The sequence below is a fragment of the Somniosus microcephalus genome, chromosome 9 (assembly GCF_052327205.1).
Source record: "Somniosus microcephalus isolate GS21.2 chromosome 9, FLI_Smic_1.0, whole genome shotgun sequence".
In the NCBI taxonomy this organism is placed as follows: Eukaryota; Metazoa; Chordata; class Chondrichthyes; order Squaliformes; family Somniosidae; genus Somniosus; species Somniosus microcephalus.
The window spans coordinates 62356990-62371763 of NC_140995.1; the positions used below are offsets into that span (position 1 = coordinate 62356990).

Consider the following 14774-nt stretch of genomic DNA (forward strand, 5'->3'; position numbering starts at 1 on the left):
AGGTGCTGGTTAGGGCTTTGGAGAGGAGATGCCATATCTTGTTCCCGGACAGTGGCAAGAAGCCTGCCACCAGGGTGTACAGGAAAGCCTGGAGGGATGTCGCCCAGAGGGTCACAGCCACCTGCGATGTCCCCAGGACTGGTGTCCAATGCCGGAAAAAGTTTAACGACCTCACTCGGATTGTCAGGGTGAGTACCCTTTCCAGTGTCCTCCTCATCCTTGCGTGTGCACCTCACATTATGGGCAAAGGGACCTCAAAGCCCTAATGGCCAGCCCTCATCCAGCAGCTATGGCACTGGCATGAACATCAATTGCACTTTCTGCACTTTACACACTGGCCAAGCTATTCGACCATGGGAGGCAGTGCATACAGCAACAGGGCACCACACTGGCCAAGCTATTCGACCATGGGAGGCAGTGCATACAGCAACAGGGCACCACACTGGCCAAGCTATTCGACCATGGGAGGCAGTGCATACAACAACAGGGCACCACACTGGCCAAGCTATTCGACCATGGGAGGCAGTGCACACAACAACAGGGCACCACACTGTACTTAGAGGCCGTCCTTTCTCTTGCAGGCCAAGCTGGCCCAGAATCTGAGGAGCCGGACTGACACCGGGGGAGGCCGTCCCCAGTTCCAGCAGCTCAGTGACCTGGAGGAGCGCGTGGGTCGACTCATGGGTGGCCGACTGATTGGCCCCGTTGCATGTGGAGATGCCGATCCTGTGCTGGGCCCCAATGGTAAGGACATCACCTTTTGGACCTCTCTCGTTCCCCTTGCGCTTCAGATCTACATCCTTTGCCACTGTCCGACCAATGCGCTGAATGCCACCACTCATGCCTCCCTCGCTGACGCCCTGTCCTCACTCTAAAGCTACTCTTGTGCCTTCCTGCTTTCAGCTGGTGAGGAGGAGGTCCCTGAAGCTGCCAGTGACAGTCCCTCGGAAGAGGAGGACGAGGAGGAGCAAGAGGAAGGCGGCCCATCGGGGGAACCCTCATCCGCGCCAGGGGATGGCAATGGAGGGGACACGTCTTCCCTGGAGGAGAGCCAGGGGGAAGTGTCGGAGGGGGGTGTAGTTCCTGTGCCCAGTGGCGTCCAGCCACGCGGGAAGGGTCGGGCAGCTCGGCGGCCTTCTCCCCAGAGGGGGAAGTGTCGGAGGGGGGTGTAGCTCCTGTGCCCAGTGGCGTCCAGCCACGCGGGAAGGGTCGGGCAGCTCAGCGGCCTTCTCCCCAGAGGGGGGAAGTGTTGCAGGGGAGTGTAGTTCCTGTGCCCAGTGGCGTCCAGCCACGCGGGAAGGGTCGGGCAGCTCGGCGGCCTTCTCCCCAGAGGGGGAAGTGTCGGAGGTGGGTGTAGCTCCTGTGCCCAGTGGCGTCCAGCCACGCGGGAAGGGTCGGGCAGCTCGGCGGCCTTCTCCCCAGAGGGAGAGTCCGGCCTCCAGTCCGGAGACGGTCCTCGCCCAGGAGGTGCGCCTCCTCGATCAAATGTCCGCGGACTCGGATTGCCGGCACACCGAGTTCATGGGGGTTGTGGGACGGTTGCCTGAGGCCATCGAGTCCCTGGCTCATAGTGTGTCCGATTTCGGGGCCTCACAGGCCAGGGGTTTCGAGCAACTCAGGGCAGCACAGGCCAGGGGTTTCGAGCAATTCGGGGCAGCACAGGACGCGAGTCGGGCCGAATTCAGGGCAGCACAGGACGCGAGTCGGGACGACTTCAGGGCAGCACAGGCAGCGAGTGGCCAGTTGATCAGTGGTGCCGTGCAGTCACTGGCTGGTCTGATGCGGGCACAGACCAGGGCAGTACGGGCACTCACTGCTGCCACACTCGTTGTGTCAGCCAGGCATCGCCAGGGCACCCGCCGCGCTGCAGCAGCACAGCGGTCTGGCCTTCAGCAGATTGCTGCGCTTGCTGCAGTGCCAGCCCGGCCGAGTGCCAGTGTCTCAGGCGAGCAGCGAGCGCCTGGCATCAGCCAGATTGCCCCCATTGCTGCAGCCGCCACTGCCACTCCCCCAGTGAAGCTGCCACGAGCTGCTGGAGAGACTGATGCTGCCCAGCCACAGCTGCAGCAGTCAGCAGCCGGCCCCTCGAGGGCCAGAGCTCGTCTAGGCCGACCCCCAAGGGCATCTGCTGTCACGCCATGTGCCCCTCAGGAGCCTTCCCCCAGCCTTGCAGCACCCACAGGGCCCAGGTTGAGGCGGAGCAGCAGGTCGGCCAGGGGCCGGAAAAGGCTGGACAAGGACTCGCCCTCTCGGCACACAAAGTAGAGGGTGTTGCCAAATGTTTTTTTATATGGGGGTGGTTGTGTTGTCTATGGGGGTGGTTGTTTTGGTAAGGCCGAGGATGAAGGCCATTTGGATGGAAAAGTTTTGTTATTCCTCCCCAGGTTGTGGGAGTGAGTCATGTGTTTGACTGTTTTTTGGGGGTGTTGTCTGTTTTTGGGTTTCATGTGGGAAGGGCCCTGAGTTTGTTCAATAAAGCTTTCTCTTTATTCAGCTTGTCCATGTTTGATGTTTGAAGTGGTTGTTGCGTTAACCGGCTGAGGGCTTGCGGAGCGGCTGCATTCATGTCCCTTCATTGCCACAAGCCATTCCCTGACAGGGGGCCTAGAAGTGTCGTTCAATAAGCCGCCGACGGACGGCCCTTGGACCTTGTGGCTCCCTCCTGGGCTGGTACTCCTCCTCCTCCTCCTCCTCATGGTCCTCCTGCTCCTCCTCCTGAGGTGGTGGTCCAACGTGAGGTGGCAGTGCCTGAGTCCTGCGGATAGCCAGGTTGTGCAGCATGCAGCAAACGACGACGAACTGGGAGACTCTATCCGGCGAATACTGCAGAGATCCGCCGGAGCAATCCAGGCAGCGGAACCGTTGCTTGAGGACGCCAATCGTTTGCTCTATGATGTTCCTTGTGGCTTGATGGCTTTCGTTGTATGCCTCCTCAGCAGGGGTCCTGGGCGCGCGGAGCGGGGTCATGAGCCATTTACACAAAGGATAGCCTTTGTCCCCGATAAGCCATCCTCTTGGGGGAGGCTGTGCCTGGAACATGTCAGCCACAGTAGTCTGGCGCAGGATAAATGCATCGTGGCTGCTGCCTGGAAAGCGGGCATTGACAGCTAGGATGCGCTGCCTGTTGTCACACACCAGCTGTACATTGAGGGAATGGTAGCCCTTCCGGTTACGGTAATCCTCGACATTGTCGATAGGTGCCCGCAAAGCCACATGCGTGCAGTCAATGGCGCCCTGCACCATGGGGAAGTCCGCGATCCTCGCAAATCCGACTGCACGCTGCTCCTGCCTCTCCAGGGTATGGGGAAGGAGATGAATTGGTGTCTCCTTGTGAAAAGGGCATCGGTGACCTGCCGGATGCAGCGATGCACGGCGAACTGGGATATGTTAGCTATATCCCCAGCAGCGGCTTGGAAGGAGCCGCTTGCATAAAAGTTCAGAGCCACCGTGACCTTCACTTCCACCGACAGAGACGTCCTGCACATCAGCTGTGGATGCAGATCTCTGTGAAGCAGCTGGCAGATCTCTGCAACCACCTCCCTTCTGAAGCGCAGCCTCTTAACACACTGCGCGGCAGCGATGGTGAGATAGGACACCTGCTGGCGGTATTCCCTGAGTGGGTAAGGCCTACGTTGCCGACGCCTGATGCCCCCTCTGCGTCTAGGCATGGCTGCCCCTCTCACACAGCGTCTGCGAGCCCTTCGCACATAATGCTGGAACTGAGGGTTGGCACCCCATGCAGCCCCCATAATATACTGGCAAACAATGAAATCACAATGAGGCAAATTTCCAAGCTCTGGCCAGAAGCCAAAAATACCTCTCCTATGTTGGGCCAAATCAGTAAGGTCTCTTCCTTGGTCTCTGTCCAGAAATCCGTTGCACAAAAGTCATTGCAGCAAAATGGCTGGCCTTTATAGTTCAGTGTAAGTGCCCTTTAATTAGCGCTCCCCGAGGCCCACAGGGCCTCTGCTGCGTTCCACTTCACAGTTCTTAGCACCGCCACGCCCACGTTGGGCGGGCGCGACTGAAGTTCCGGTTTGGGGCGCACAAAGGGCGTTGCACGACGAAATGACGTCATAAGCTGCGCGCGCAGCTGAGCGCGCACAAACACTTTGCGCCGGCGCTAAATGTCTACTGAAGTTGGGCGTAGACGCAGATCGCGCTGCGCCTGGCCGCTAAGTGCCTAGCGCTCGAAGTCTACTCCTCTTAAGGCGCTAACGGCTGGCGCACGCAACTGAATTTCTAGGCCATAGTGTCAGTTTTTTGTGGGATAACAGGGGAGCTTATGTGAAGATAATGTATTGGTGCAGAGAAAGCAACTGTGTAATATATTGAGAAGCTCTAAAATATTTATACTTGACAAACATTATGATAAACACATTTGGTTTAAAATAGGAAATCAGAGTTTAATTGCAATCATAGACTTCACTACTCCTCAACTTTGAAGTAAGCTGCAAGTCTGCTGTGAATGAATGGGGTGGCGGGGTGGAATCGTGAAATCAATGAATGAATGACGCAACTGCCAACAATATCTCTTTGTAAAATAGGTTTCAATATTCCCACTGGTGGACATAGGAACATGATATACCATGGGAAGAAAAGTAAAGCCCAACTCTAACCATCTTCCATCTCCGAGCAAAATCGCCCATCCAACATCAACTACTTTCAAATCCTGTATTGGCAATATATGAAAAAGCTGCAGCTCTCGTAGAATCTGAGAAGCCATTTTTACACAGCTTTATTGCAAAGGAGAGAAAGAAAGAACTTGTGTTTATATAGAATCTTTCACAACCTCAGGATGTCCCAAAGCCCTTTACAGGCAATTTGTGTCGTCACCGTTGTATTATAGGAAATGCACACAGCAAGGCCCCACAAACAGCAATAAGATGATCTGTTTTACTGATGTGGGTTCAGAGATAACTATTGGCCAAAGTGAACTTCCCTGCTCTTCTGCCAATAGTGCCATGGGGTCTCTTCAGTCCACCTGAGAGCAGACAGGACCTTGGTTTAATGTCCCATTTGAAAGACGGAAAGACCTCCTTCACCTCAGACATTGCAGCACTCCCTCAGTACTCCACTAGAGTGTCAGTTGAGATTATGTGCTCAAGTCTCTGGAGTGGAGCTTGAACCCATGACCTGACTCTGAGGTGAGCCAACTAAGCCAAGGCTGACACAGGCGCAGTTGAGAAGGTCCATTCAGTAATTTGCCATCTAGACCGTTGCCAAACTCATCAAATGAGCCAACTAAGATCTTAAAGTTGAGGATCAGCATCTCTGCATTGGGTCTGTAACATTCCATTACAATAGATCTTTAAAGGTTGGAGTACCTTTTAAGGGAAAGTATACTCACACATTGAATACAAAAGCTATGAAATGATGTTGAATAGCTCCAAGTCATTCTGGATTCTCCCACTGTAGGAATGATGGAAAGAGCACAGCAAAGATTTCTTAGTATGATGCTAAAAATTAAAGGTTCCAGTTGAAAGGCCGGAAAATTGGAGAATCTAACAAACTTACAACAATATGGAAAGTTTTGAGGGCAATTAGTTGAAAGATCATTACCAGTGGCTGAAGAATTGGTGACAAGGGGCTTAGACTCAGGATTACCACTAAAAGAGGGAAGTTAGTAAATTAGAAAAAAATGTTAGAGTTTTTGGGGAACTCAGAATTGTAGTAAACAATGAGGAGGGTAGTAACAGTCTTCAGGAGAAAATAGACTGGTAAAATGGACAGACACATGACAGAAGAAATTTAATGCAGTGTGAAGTAATACATTTTGGTAGGAAGAATGAGGAGAGGCAATGTGAACTAAATGGTACAGTTTTAATGGGGGTGCAGGAAGAAAGACATAAGAACATAAGAAATAGGAGCAGGAGTAGGCCATTTGGCCCCTCGAGCCTGCCTCGCCATTCAATAAGATCATGGCTGATCTGATCTTGGCCTCAACTCCACATTTCTGCCTGTTCCCCATAACCCTTGACTCCCCGTAGTTCAAAAATCTGTCTGTCTCCGCCTTGAATGTATTCAATGACTCTGCCTCCACAGCTCTCTGAGGTAGAGAATTCTAAAGATTCACGACCCGCAGAGAAGAAATTTCTTCTCATCTCTGTCTTAAATGGGCGACCCCTTATTCTGAAACTATGACCTCTAGTTCTACATTCCATGAGGGGAAACACCCTCTCGGCATCTACCCTGTCAAGCCCCCTCAGAATCTTATGTTTTAATAAGATCACCCCTCATTCTTCTAAAATCCAATGAGTAGAGGCTCAACCTTTCCTCATAAGACAACCCCTTCATCCCAGGAATCAACCTAGTGAACCTTCTCTGAACTGCCTCCAAAGCAAGTATATCCTTCCTTAACTAAGGAAACCAAAACTGTACACAGTACTCTAGGTGTGGTCTCACCAATGCCCTGTACAGCTGTAGCAAGACTTCCCTACTTTTATACTCCATCCTCCAACATTCCATTTGCCTTCCTAATTATTTGCTGTACCTGCATGCTAACTTTTTGTTTCATGTACAAGCACACCCAGACCCCCCTGTACTGCAGCATTCTGTAGTCTCTCCATTTAAATAATATTTTGCTTTTCTATTCTTCCTACCAAAGTGGATAACCCCACATTATACTCCATCTGCCAAATTTTTCCCCACTCACTTAACCTATCTATATCCCTTTGCAGACTCTGTCCTCCTCACAACTTGCTTTCCCACCTATCTTTGTATCATCAGCAAATTTGGCTACAGTACACTCGGTCCCTTCATCCACATAATTAATATAGATTGTAAATAGTTGAAGCCCCAGCACTGATCCCTGTGGCACCCCACTAGTTACAGTTTGCCAACCTGAAAATGACCCATTTATCTGTTAGTTAGTATATACACAAATCCTTGAAGATGGCAGGACAAGTTAAGATGGCATAAGGGAACCTTGGCTTTATTAATGGAGGAATAAAGTACAAAAGCAAGGAAGTTATGATAAACCTTTATAAAACACTAGTTAGGCCTCAGCTGGTACTGTTCAATTCTATGCACCACACTTTAGGAAGGGTGTAAAGGTCTTAAAGAAGGTGCAGAGGAGATTTACTAGAATAGTGCCAGGGATGATGAACTTCAGTTATGTGGAGAGTGGAGAAGCTGGGATTGTTCTCCTTTAAGCAAAGAAGGTTAAGGAGAGATTTGATAGAGATGTTCAAAATCATGAATAGTTTTAAGAACATAAATAGGCGCAGGAGTAGGCCCTTCGAGCCTGCTCCGCCATTTAATAAGATCGTGGCTGATCTTTTACCTCAACTCTACCTTCCCGCACCATCCCCATATCCCTTAATTCCCTTGGTATACAAATATCTATCGATCTCCGTCTTGAATAGACTAGACGACTGAGCATCGACAGCCCTCTGGAGTAGAGAATTCCAAAGATTCACAACCCTTTGAATGAAGAAATTTCTCCTCATTTCAATCCTAGATGGCCAACCCCTTATTCTGAGACTGTGACCCCTACTTCTAGCCTCCCCAGCCAGGGGAAACATCCACCCTGTCAAGCCCTTTAAGAATTTTATATGTTTCAATAAAACCACCTCTCAGTCTTCTAAACTCTAGGGAACATAGGCTGAGTCTACTCAATCTCTCCTCATAGGAAAATCCCCTCATCCCAGGAATCAGTCTAGTGAACCTTTGTGGTACTCCCTCTAAGGCAAGTATATCCTTCCCTAGGTAATTGAACCAAAATTGTACACAGTATTCCAGGTGTGGTCTCACCAAGGCTCTACATAATTGCAGTAAGATGTCTTTAATCTTGTACTCCAATCCCTTTGTAATAAAGCCCAACATACCATTTGCTTTCCTATTGCTTGCTGTACCTGCATGTTAACTTTGTGATGCGCGTACAAGGACACCAAAGTTTCTCTGAATACCAACATTTCCCAGTCTCTCTTTCCATTTAAAAAAACATTCTGCTTTTCTATTTTTCCTACCAAAGTGGATAACTTCACACTTCTCCACATTATATTCCAATTTCCATGTTCTTGCCCACTCACTTAACCTATCTATAGTCTCTTTGCATCCTCCTCAGTTTATTTTCCCACCTAACTTTGTATCATCTGCAAACTTGGATACATTGCACTTGGTCCCCTCATCTAAGTCATTGATGGAGATTGTAAATAGCTGAGGCCCAAGCACTGATCTCTGTGGTACCCCACTAGTTACAACCTGAAAATGACCTACTCTGTTTTCTGTCTGTTAACCCTCAATCCATGCTGATATATTAGCTCTAGTCCCATGAACCCTAATTTTGTGCAATAATCTCTTGGTGGCACCTTATCGAATGCTTTTTGAGAATACAAATACACTACATCCACTGGTTCCTCTTTATCTACTCTGCTAGCTACATCCTCAAAAAACTCTAATTTGTCAATCACAATTTCCCTTTCATAAATTGGTGTTGTCTTTGCCCAATCATATTATGATTTTCTAAGTGCCTTGTTACCACATCCGTAATAGATTCTAGCATTTTGCCTACTACTGATATCCGGCTAACTGGTCTATAGCTCCCTGTTTTCTCTCTCCCTCCTTTCTTGAATAGCGGGGTTACGTTTGCTACCTTCTAATCCATGGGGACTATTCTAGAATCTAGGGAATTCTGGAAGATCAAAACCAATGCATCCACTATCTCTCTAGCTGCCTCTTTTTTAAAATCTTAGGATATAGGCCATCAGGTGTCATGGGGATTTGTCGACTTTTAGTCCCATTCATTTCTCCAGTACTATTTCTTTACTAATATTAATTTCATTAAGTTCTATTTCTGAAATGTTATTTGTGTCTTCTACCGTGAAGACAGATACAAAGTATTTGTTTAATGTCTCTGCCATTTCCTTATTCTCCATTATAATTTCTCCTGACTCTGACTCTAAGGGACACACGTTTACTTTCGCTAATCTCTTCCTTTTTACACATCTATAGAAGCTTTTACAATCTGTTTTTATGTTTCTTGCTAATTTACTCTCTCATTCTCTTTCTTTATCAATTCCTTGGTCATCCTTTGTTGAATTCTATAATCCTCCCAATCCTCAGGCTTACTATTTTTGGCAACATTATAAGCCTCTTCCTTTAATCTGATACTATCTTTAACTTCTTGTTAGCCATGGTTGGACTACTAATCCCGTGGGGTTTTTATTGCTTGGGGGAATATATATTTGTTGCGAATTATGAATTAATTATTTAAATGTTTGCCATTGCTTATCTACCATCATATCTTTTAATCTAGTTTCCCAATCTACCTTAGCCAACTCACCCCTCATACTCACGTAGTTTGCTTTGTTCAGATTTAAGAACCTAGTTTCGGACTTAACTAAATCACTCTCAAACTGAATAAAATTCTATATGATCACTCTTCCCCAGAGGCTCCTTTACTACAAGGTTATTAATTAACCCTGTCTCATTGCATGGTATTGGATCTAAAATAGCCTGTTCCCTAGTTGTTTTCTCAAAATACTGATCTAGAAAACTATTTTGAATGCATTCCATGAACTCGTCCTCCACACTATTACTGCAAATTTGGTTTGCCCAGTCTATGTGAAGATGAAAGTCCCCCATGATTACTGTATTACCCTTGCATGCACCTCTAATTTTTTATGTACACTCTGCCCGACACTACAACTACTGTTAAGGGGCCTATAAACTACTCCCACCAGTGTTTTCTGCCCTTTGTTGTTTCTTAGCTCCACCCAAAGTGATTGAGTGAAGGAAAATCTTGATTTTCCGAGCTAAGATCCTTTATCTCTACTGTTTTTGTCCCATCCTTTATTATCAGGGCTACCCCCATCCCTTTTCTATTTCGCCTATCTCTTCTAAAAGTCAAGTAACCTGGAATATTTAGTTCCCAATCTTGGTCGCTTTGCAACCAGGTCTCCATAATGGCTATTAGATCAAACCTATTTATTTCTGTCTGTGCTATTAGTTCATCTATTTTGTTGCGAATGCTTCGCGCATTCAGATATAATGCCTTTAGCTTTAACTTTTTTCTATTTTTTTCCCTGATGGCACCTTAGTCTCTAATGCCCTATTACTTTTGTTGAGCTCTGTCCCTTCCTGACCCACTCTGCTTACTTTTACCCCAATCACTACTCTGTTCTACATCCTTGACATTTCTCTTGCTGCTTTTGAATTTATCTTTTCCTGAATCCTCCCACCAGCCCTGCCCTCCCGCCCCTTTCATCAGTTTAAAGCCCTATCTACCGCCCTAGTTATTCGATTCGCCAGGACACTGGTCCTGGTACTTTTGATGAAGTAAATAAGGAGAAACTGTTTCCAGTGGCAGAAGGGGCAGTAACCACAGGACACAGATTTAAGGTGATTGGCAAAATAACAAGAGGTGACATGAGGAAACACTGCGAGTTATTGTGATCTGGAATGCAATGCCTGAAAGGGTGGTGGAAGCAGACTCGATAGTAACTTTCAGAAGGGAATTGCATAAATACTTGAAGGGAAAAAAATTACAGGACTATGGGGAAAGAGCAGGGGAGTGGGACTAACAGGATAGCTCTACCAAAGAGCCAGTACATGCACGATGGGCCAACTGACGTTCTGTGCTGTATCATTCAATGATTCTATGATTAGAATATAGAATGTCTTCCTACAAATGGATATTGAGGCAGGGATTACAATATTTAAAATGGAATTGGATAAGTATTTGAAAAGGAAGAATACAGAAGGATATTGAGAACAGGAAAGGAAATAGGATATGGGTAGATAGCCATTTAACATTCTGGACAGGTTCTGTGGGCTTAATGGCCCCTTTTTGTGCTGTCATTTCCATGATTTTATCTGTCTCTATACATTGTGGCTAATCTTTATGACACCCCAGAAGAATGGAGTAGTCGCCAAAAGGCAGGATTAACTGCGAGATCTGGATAGCAGATAAATTAACTCAGTACATACTCTGCCTTCAGGAGTGTCGGATTTAGATTAATTAAAACTATTGTAATGGGTACCTCTTACCTTTAGAGTTTGTTTCAAGTGGGACATACCAAACACTATAATGCTAGAGATTTAGGTAGCTCTTAAAACCTGTAGATTTTGAAAGTAGGCAAAATATGTCACCATTTTAGCAAGATGTGTTGAGGTGTCTGTCATAGATCCTGGAATTAATGATCTCCATAATGTATCTTAGGGTATCTTTCAGATTTTCATATTACAAAAACGATGAGATAAAATGGTGAATTGATCACCTTGGTAGTAACAGTCGTTAATATGGGCTTAGAAATCTATCTGTCCTCCATTCTGCAGGGGATGGCAAAGTGTACTCTAAGGGAATCGAGGGATATGGGGATTGGGCGGGAAAGTGGATTTGAGGTCAAAGATCAGCCATGATCTTATTGAATGGCGGAGCAGCTCGGGGGGCCGTATGGACTACTCCTGCTCCTAATTCTTATGTCAATGTGGAATGTTGGTCTTAAATCCAGAGTTGGAAGAAGGTATAGAACAGCACTTGAGGTAAATGTGGAGCGTGAGAAGGTACTGCAGGAATAAGATCCTGTGACATCAACACAGAAGATATGTTTAAGGGTCTGTCTCATGGATCAGTGTTCACAAATTTAAAGAAACTGCAAATGCTAGAGTTCTGGAACAAAAGCACCAAATGTATTAAATATTGAGCAAGACAATTAGAATCTGTAAAGAGAAAAGACAAGTTAACGTTTCAGTGAAACGGTCTGGTGTATGTTCACCACAGGTAGAGTGCATTGGACAGAAGCGTGGAGAAAAGCAAAAGAACATGGGTAATGTGCTAGGGTAAAACTCTGCTATTTTGTTCGCATGCAAACTATTGTATCCCAATGTTCGCCATGAAAGTTCAGTAAAGCTTCATTGAAACCATCTCTTTCCCCACCCAAAATAATTTCCACCAGTATAATGGGTAAGGGTAAGCTGTTCTGCAATTGATTTAGTTGGGGGGAGAAAAGCACAAATTAGAGGCTGTATTTATAACATATGGCTCATTTTAACTAAACCAAGTGGATGTGAAGAACTTGCATATATGTGTGAAATAACAGGTTTACTTAGCAGTGTAAAAATAGCACGCAGTTCCCAAATTGCACTGCTTTTGCAAATTTTAAACCAAATTCTCAGTTTTGTTCATTTACATCCACAGTCAAATATTGCAATGGAAAATTAGCTAGGGGTTTTAGTAGTGGAGCAGTTGGAAAATGCAGCATTTGCCAGGGGACAAGTGTGGAAGGTACAGACCCCATGCAAAATTAGGAACAACATTTAAAGAATAACTCTGCCCATCCATTAAGAACTGCAAGTTCTGGAAATCCGTAGGGTCATAATTTTATGATCCTTGGTAGTCGAGCACTTTTATGTACCAGTGATTGCCTGATAACCAAGCATCAAACCTAACCCGTGGGGCTACACGATACCAGAGAAGGAATGCTTTAAAACTCAATCTGCACAGGGACAACTTCACTATCAGTCTAGGTCAGACCCCGCTCAGTGCACCTGAGCATTCCTCCTCAGGAGCACTCGGCTGCAGATGGTTATGCAAATTAACTGAATTAAAATTAGTTATGAAACGGTATGAATTTATTCAGCAAAACTGCACCATTATTGCTGTGTATCCATACTCTAACATAATGCTTGATTGAACAGTATTTGAGAGCTATGAACTTGGAAAGGTCATAAGCCAAGACCCCAAATTACTGCAACAGCAATAGTGCAATGAATGAGTGCTTATAACAAGGGTGGGCTGTTGGCATTGGGTTGTAGATCTTGCCAAGATCATGACCAATACTTAGCTGTGATAAGCTGATAGAACCAATTTTCTTCCATAAGATTACATCTCTCGAGTCCTCCAAGCCCATTCAGATAGAGTACAGCACTAGCAGGAAGTGGTCAATCTACCACGCTGCCTAAAGGCTGAAAAAATGAATCCTTGGATGGTATCTAAACTTTACTGTTTTTATAGTTCACTTAATAAATTTCCATATATTTAACTTGTGCTGCATCTAAATGATCAATTTCAAAGCTGGTTTGCCTTCCAGACGATTTAATTTTAGTTATAAATTTGGGAAATATTACAGAGTAGACCATTTCCTGGATGCCAGAAGTAACTGGAGAATATAATGTTAGAAGACACTGAGTGCACTCACTTAATCGCTTAAAAGGCTGCAGTTGACAGATCCCCATTCATTGTTGCTTCAGTGTTCTGTTGCAAATGCTCATTAACGTGTAGATATTGATGTATGTGCTTGAAGTTGTCTTGCTATGAAATACTTCCTTTTATGAGGGGTATCTTTCCAACAAGTGCCAATCTACAAAACTCTGAAATGCTGACGGCTCTAAAAATGCTGACCACACAAAAGACAACATACAGCTGAAAACCAGCACTCAATAACTACCTGTGACTGAGGAGTTTGAATAAGTTACAGTTCTTTATATTGCATTGCATTTCAGGCTTTTTATTAGTGATATGAGATCAGCCCAACCATCTTCAGCTGCTTCATTACCATCATAACCTTACCTCTGTTATAAGGTCAGCAGTGGGGCCGTATGCTGACTCTTTCAGTGTTCAGTGACCATTCATAGCTCTTCCTATAGTGAAACAACCACAGCTGCAGCAGAACACACACAACATTCGGGCTTAGATTGACAAGTGGCAGGGCAATGACCATCTCTGACAGGCAAAGGCTCAATCACTCCCCCTGCTCCGACCTTCAACAGGACCACCATTGCAGTGTCCCCCACCATCAACATCATTGTCCAAAAGCTTAACTGGATTAGCTGTATCAACACTCTAGCTACAGGGCAGAGGTGGGATGCACTGAAATGAGTTTATCACCTGACCTCTCCAAGTCTCTTCGTCTGCAAGAGATATTGATTGAGGGATAAATATTGGTCAGGACACCAGGGATACGTCCCTGCTCTTCCAATACATCCACCTGAGAGGACAAAAGGGGCCTCAGTTTAACGTCTCATCCGAAAGACGGCACCTCTGACAGTGCACACTGGAGTGTCAGCCCTGGAGTGGGACTTGAATCCACAACCTTCTGACTCTGAGGCGAGCGTGATACCCACTGAGCCACGACTGACACCAGTTAAAGAATTATTGTGGACTCGGTTTAAAAACCATTTGACAGGCATTGTCTGTGAAATAGCTCAAGCATCTCAGTCCCCTGCTCAGTCATATATTTTGATTTTGAATTTAGTTTTAGAATTCGACACTTTTTAAAAAAGGAAAAGGAGAAATATTTCCCATTCAACTGGTAAAATCCTCTTCAACGGATGACACATTTGCAACTTACTTCTGTTTTACTAATATGAAAGAAATGTGACTAAAAATGAAGAAAGGATATTAACTGATTTATTTACCTAATGAAAATAATGAACTAATTTCAAGCATTAATCACATTTGGAGAGTTTTGGAGAGAGTATTAACTGGATGCAGTAGTTATAGACGGCAGCGAATCTGTAGTTCAAACCTGGCTAACTGGACCTCTGTTTCTGTACTTCCCTAGCTCTTAAGGAAGAGACACATAGGAAATGACATAGTCACAATTGTCTTTCAAGAGCCTGGAGCACTTCCTTTCACTCCCAGAAACATCCGCTCTCACTTCCAACATGTTTTTGTCATTGTCAGAGTTCATAATCCATGTACAGAGAATGTCTGCTACAGGTAAGCGATCAACATCCATGCCGTTGCTTTTGGATCTATTACTGAAGTGTTTTTAAACTCTTCTTTCACCATCTGTATTTTTCCCCCAATGGAGCTTTTCTCCTGCACA

The 14774-nt window shown here is 45.8% G+C and overlaps 1 protein-coding gene across 4 annotated transcripts in view; it reads left to right on the forward strand.

Moving 5' to 3' along the window:
- The window catches only part of sipa1l2a (signal-induced proliferation-associated 1like 2, genome duplicate a), a 547440-nt gene that overhangs the window by 264514 nt on the left and 268152 nt on the right, over window positions 1–14774 (forward strand). For all 4 annotated transcript variants that reach the window (XM_085996661.1, XM_085996664.1, XM_085996662.1 and 1 more), the window contains one exon: window positions 14508–14665. In XM_085996661.1, coding sequence (XP_085852787.1) covers window positions 14508–14665 — 158 coding nt within the window. The remainder of the gene's footprint in view (window positions 1–14507; window positions 14666–14774) is intronic.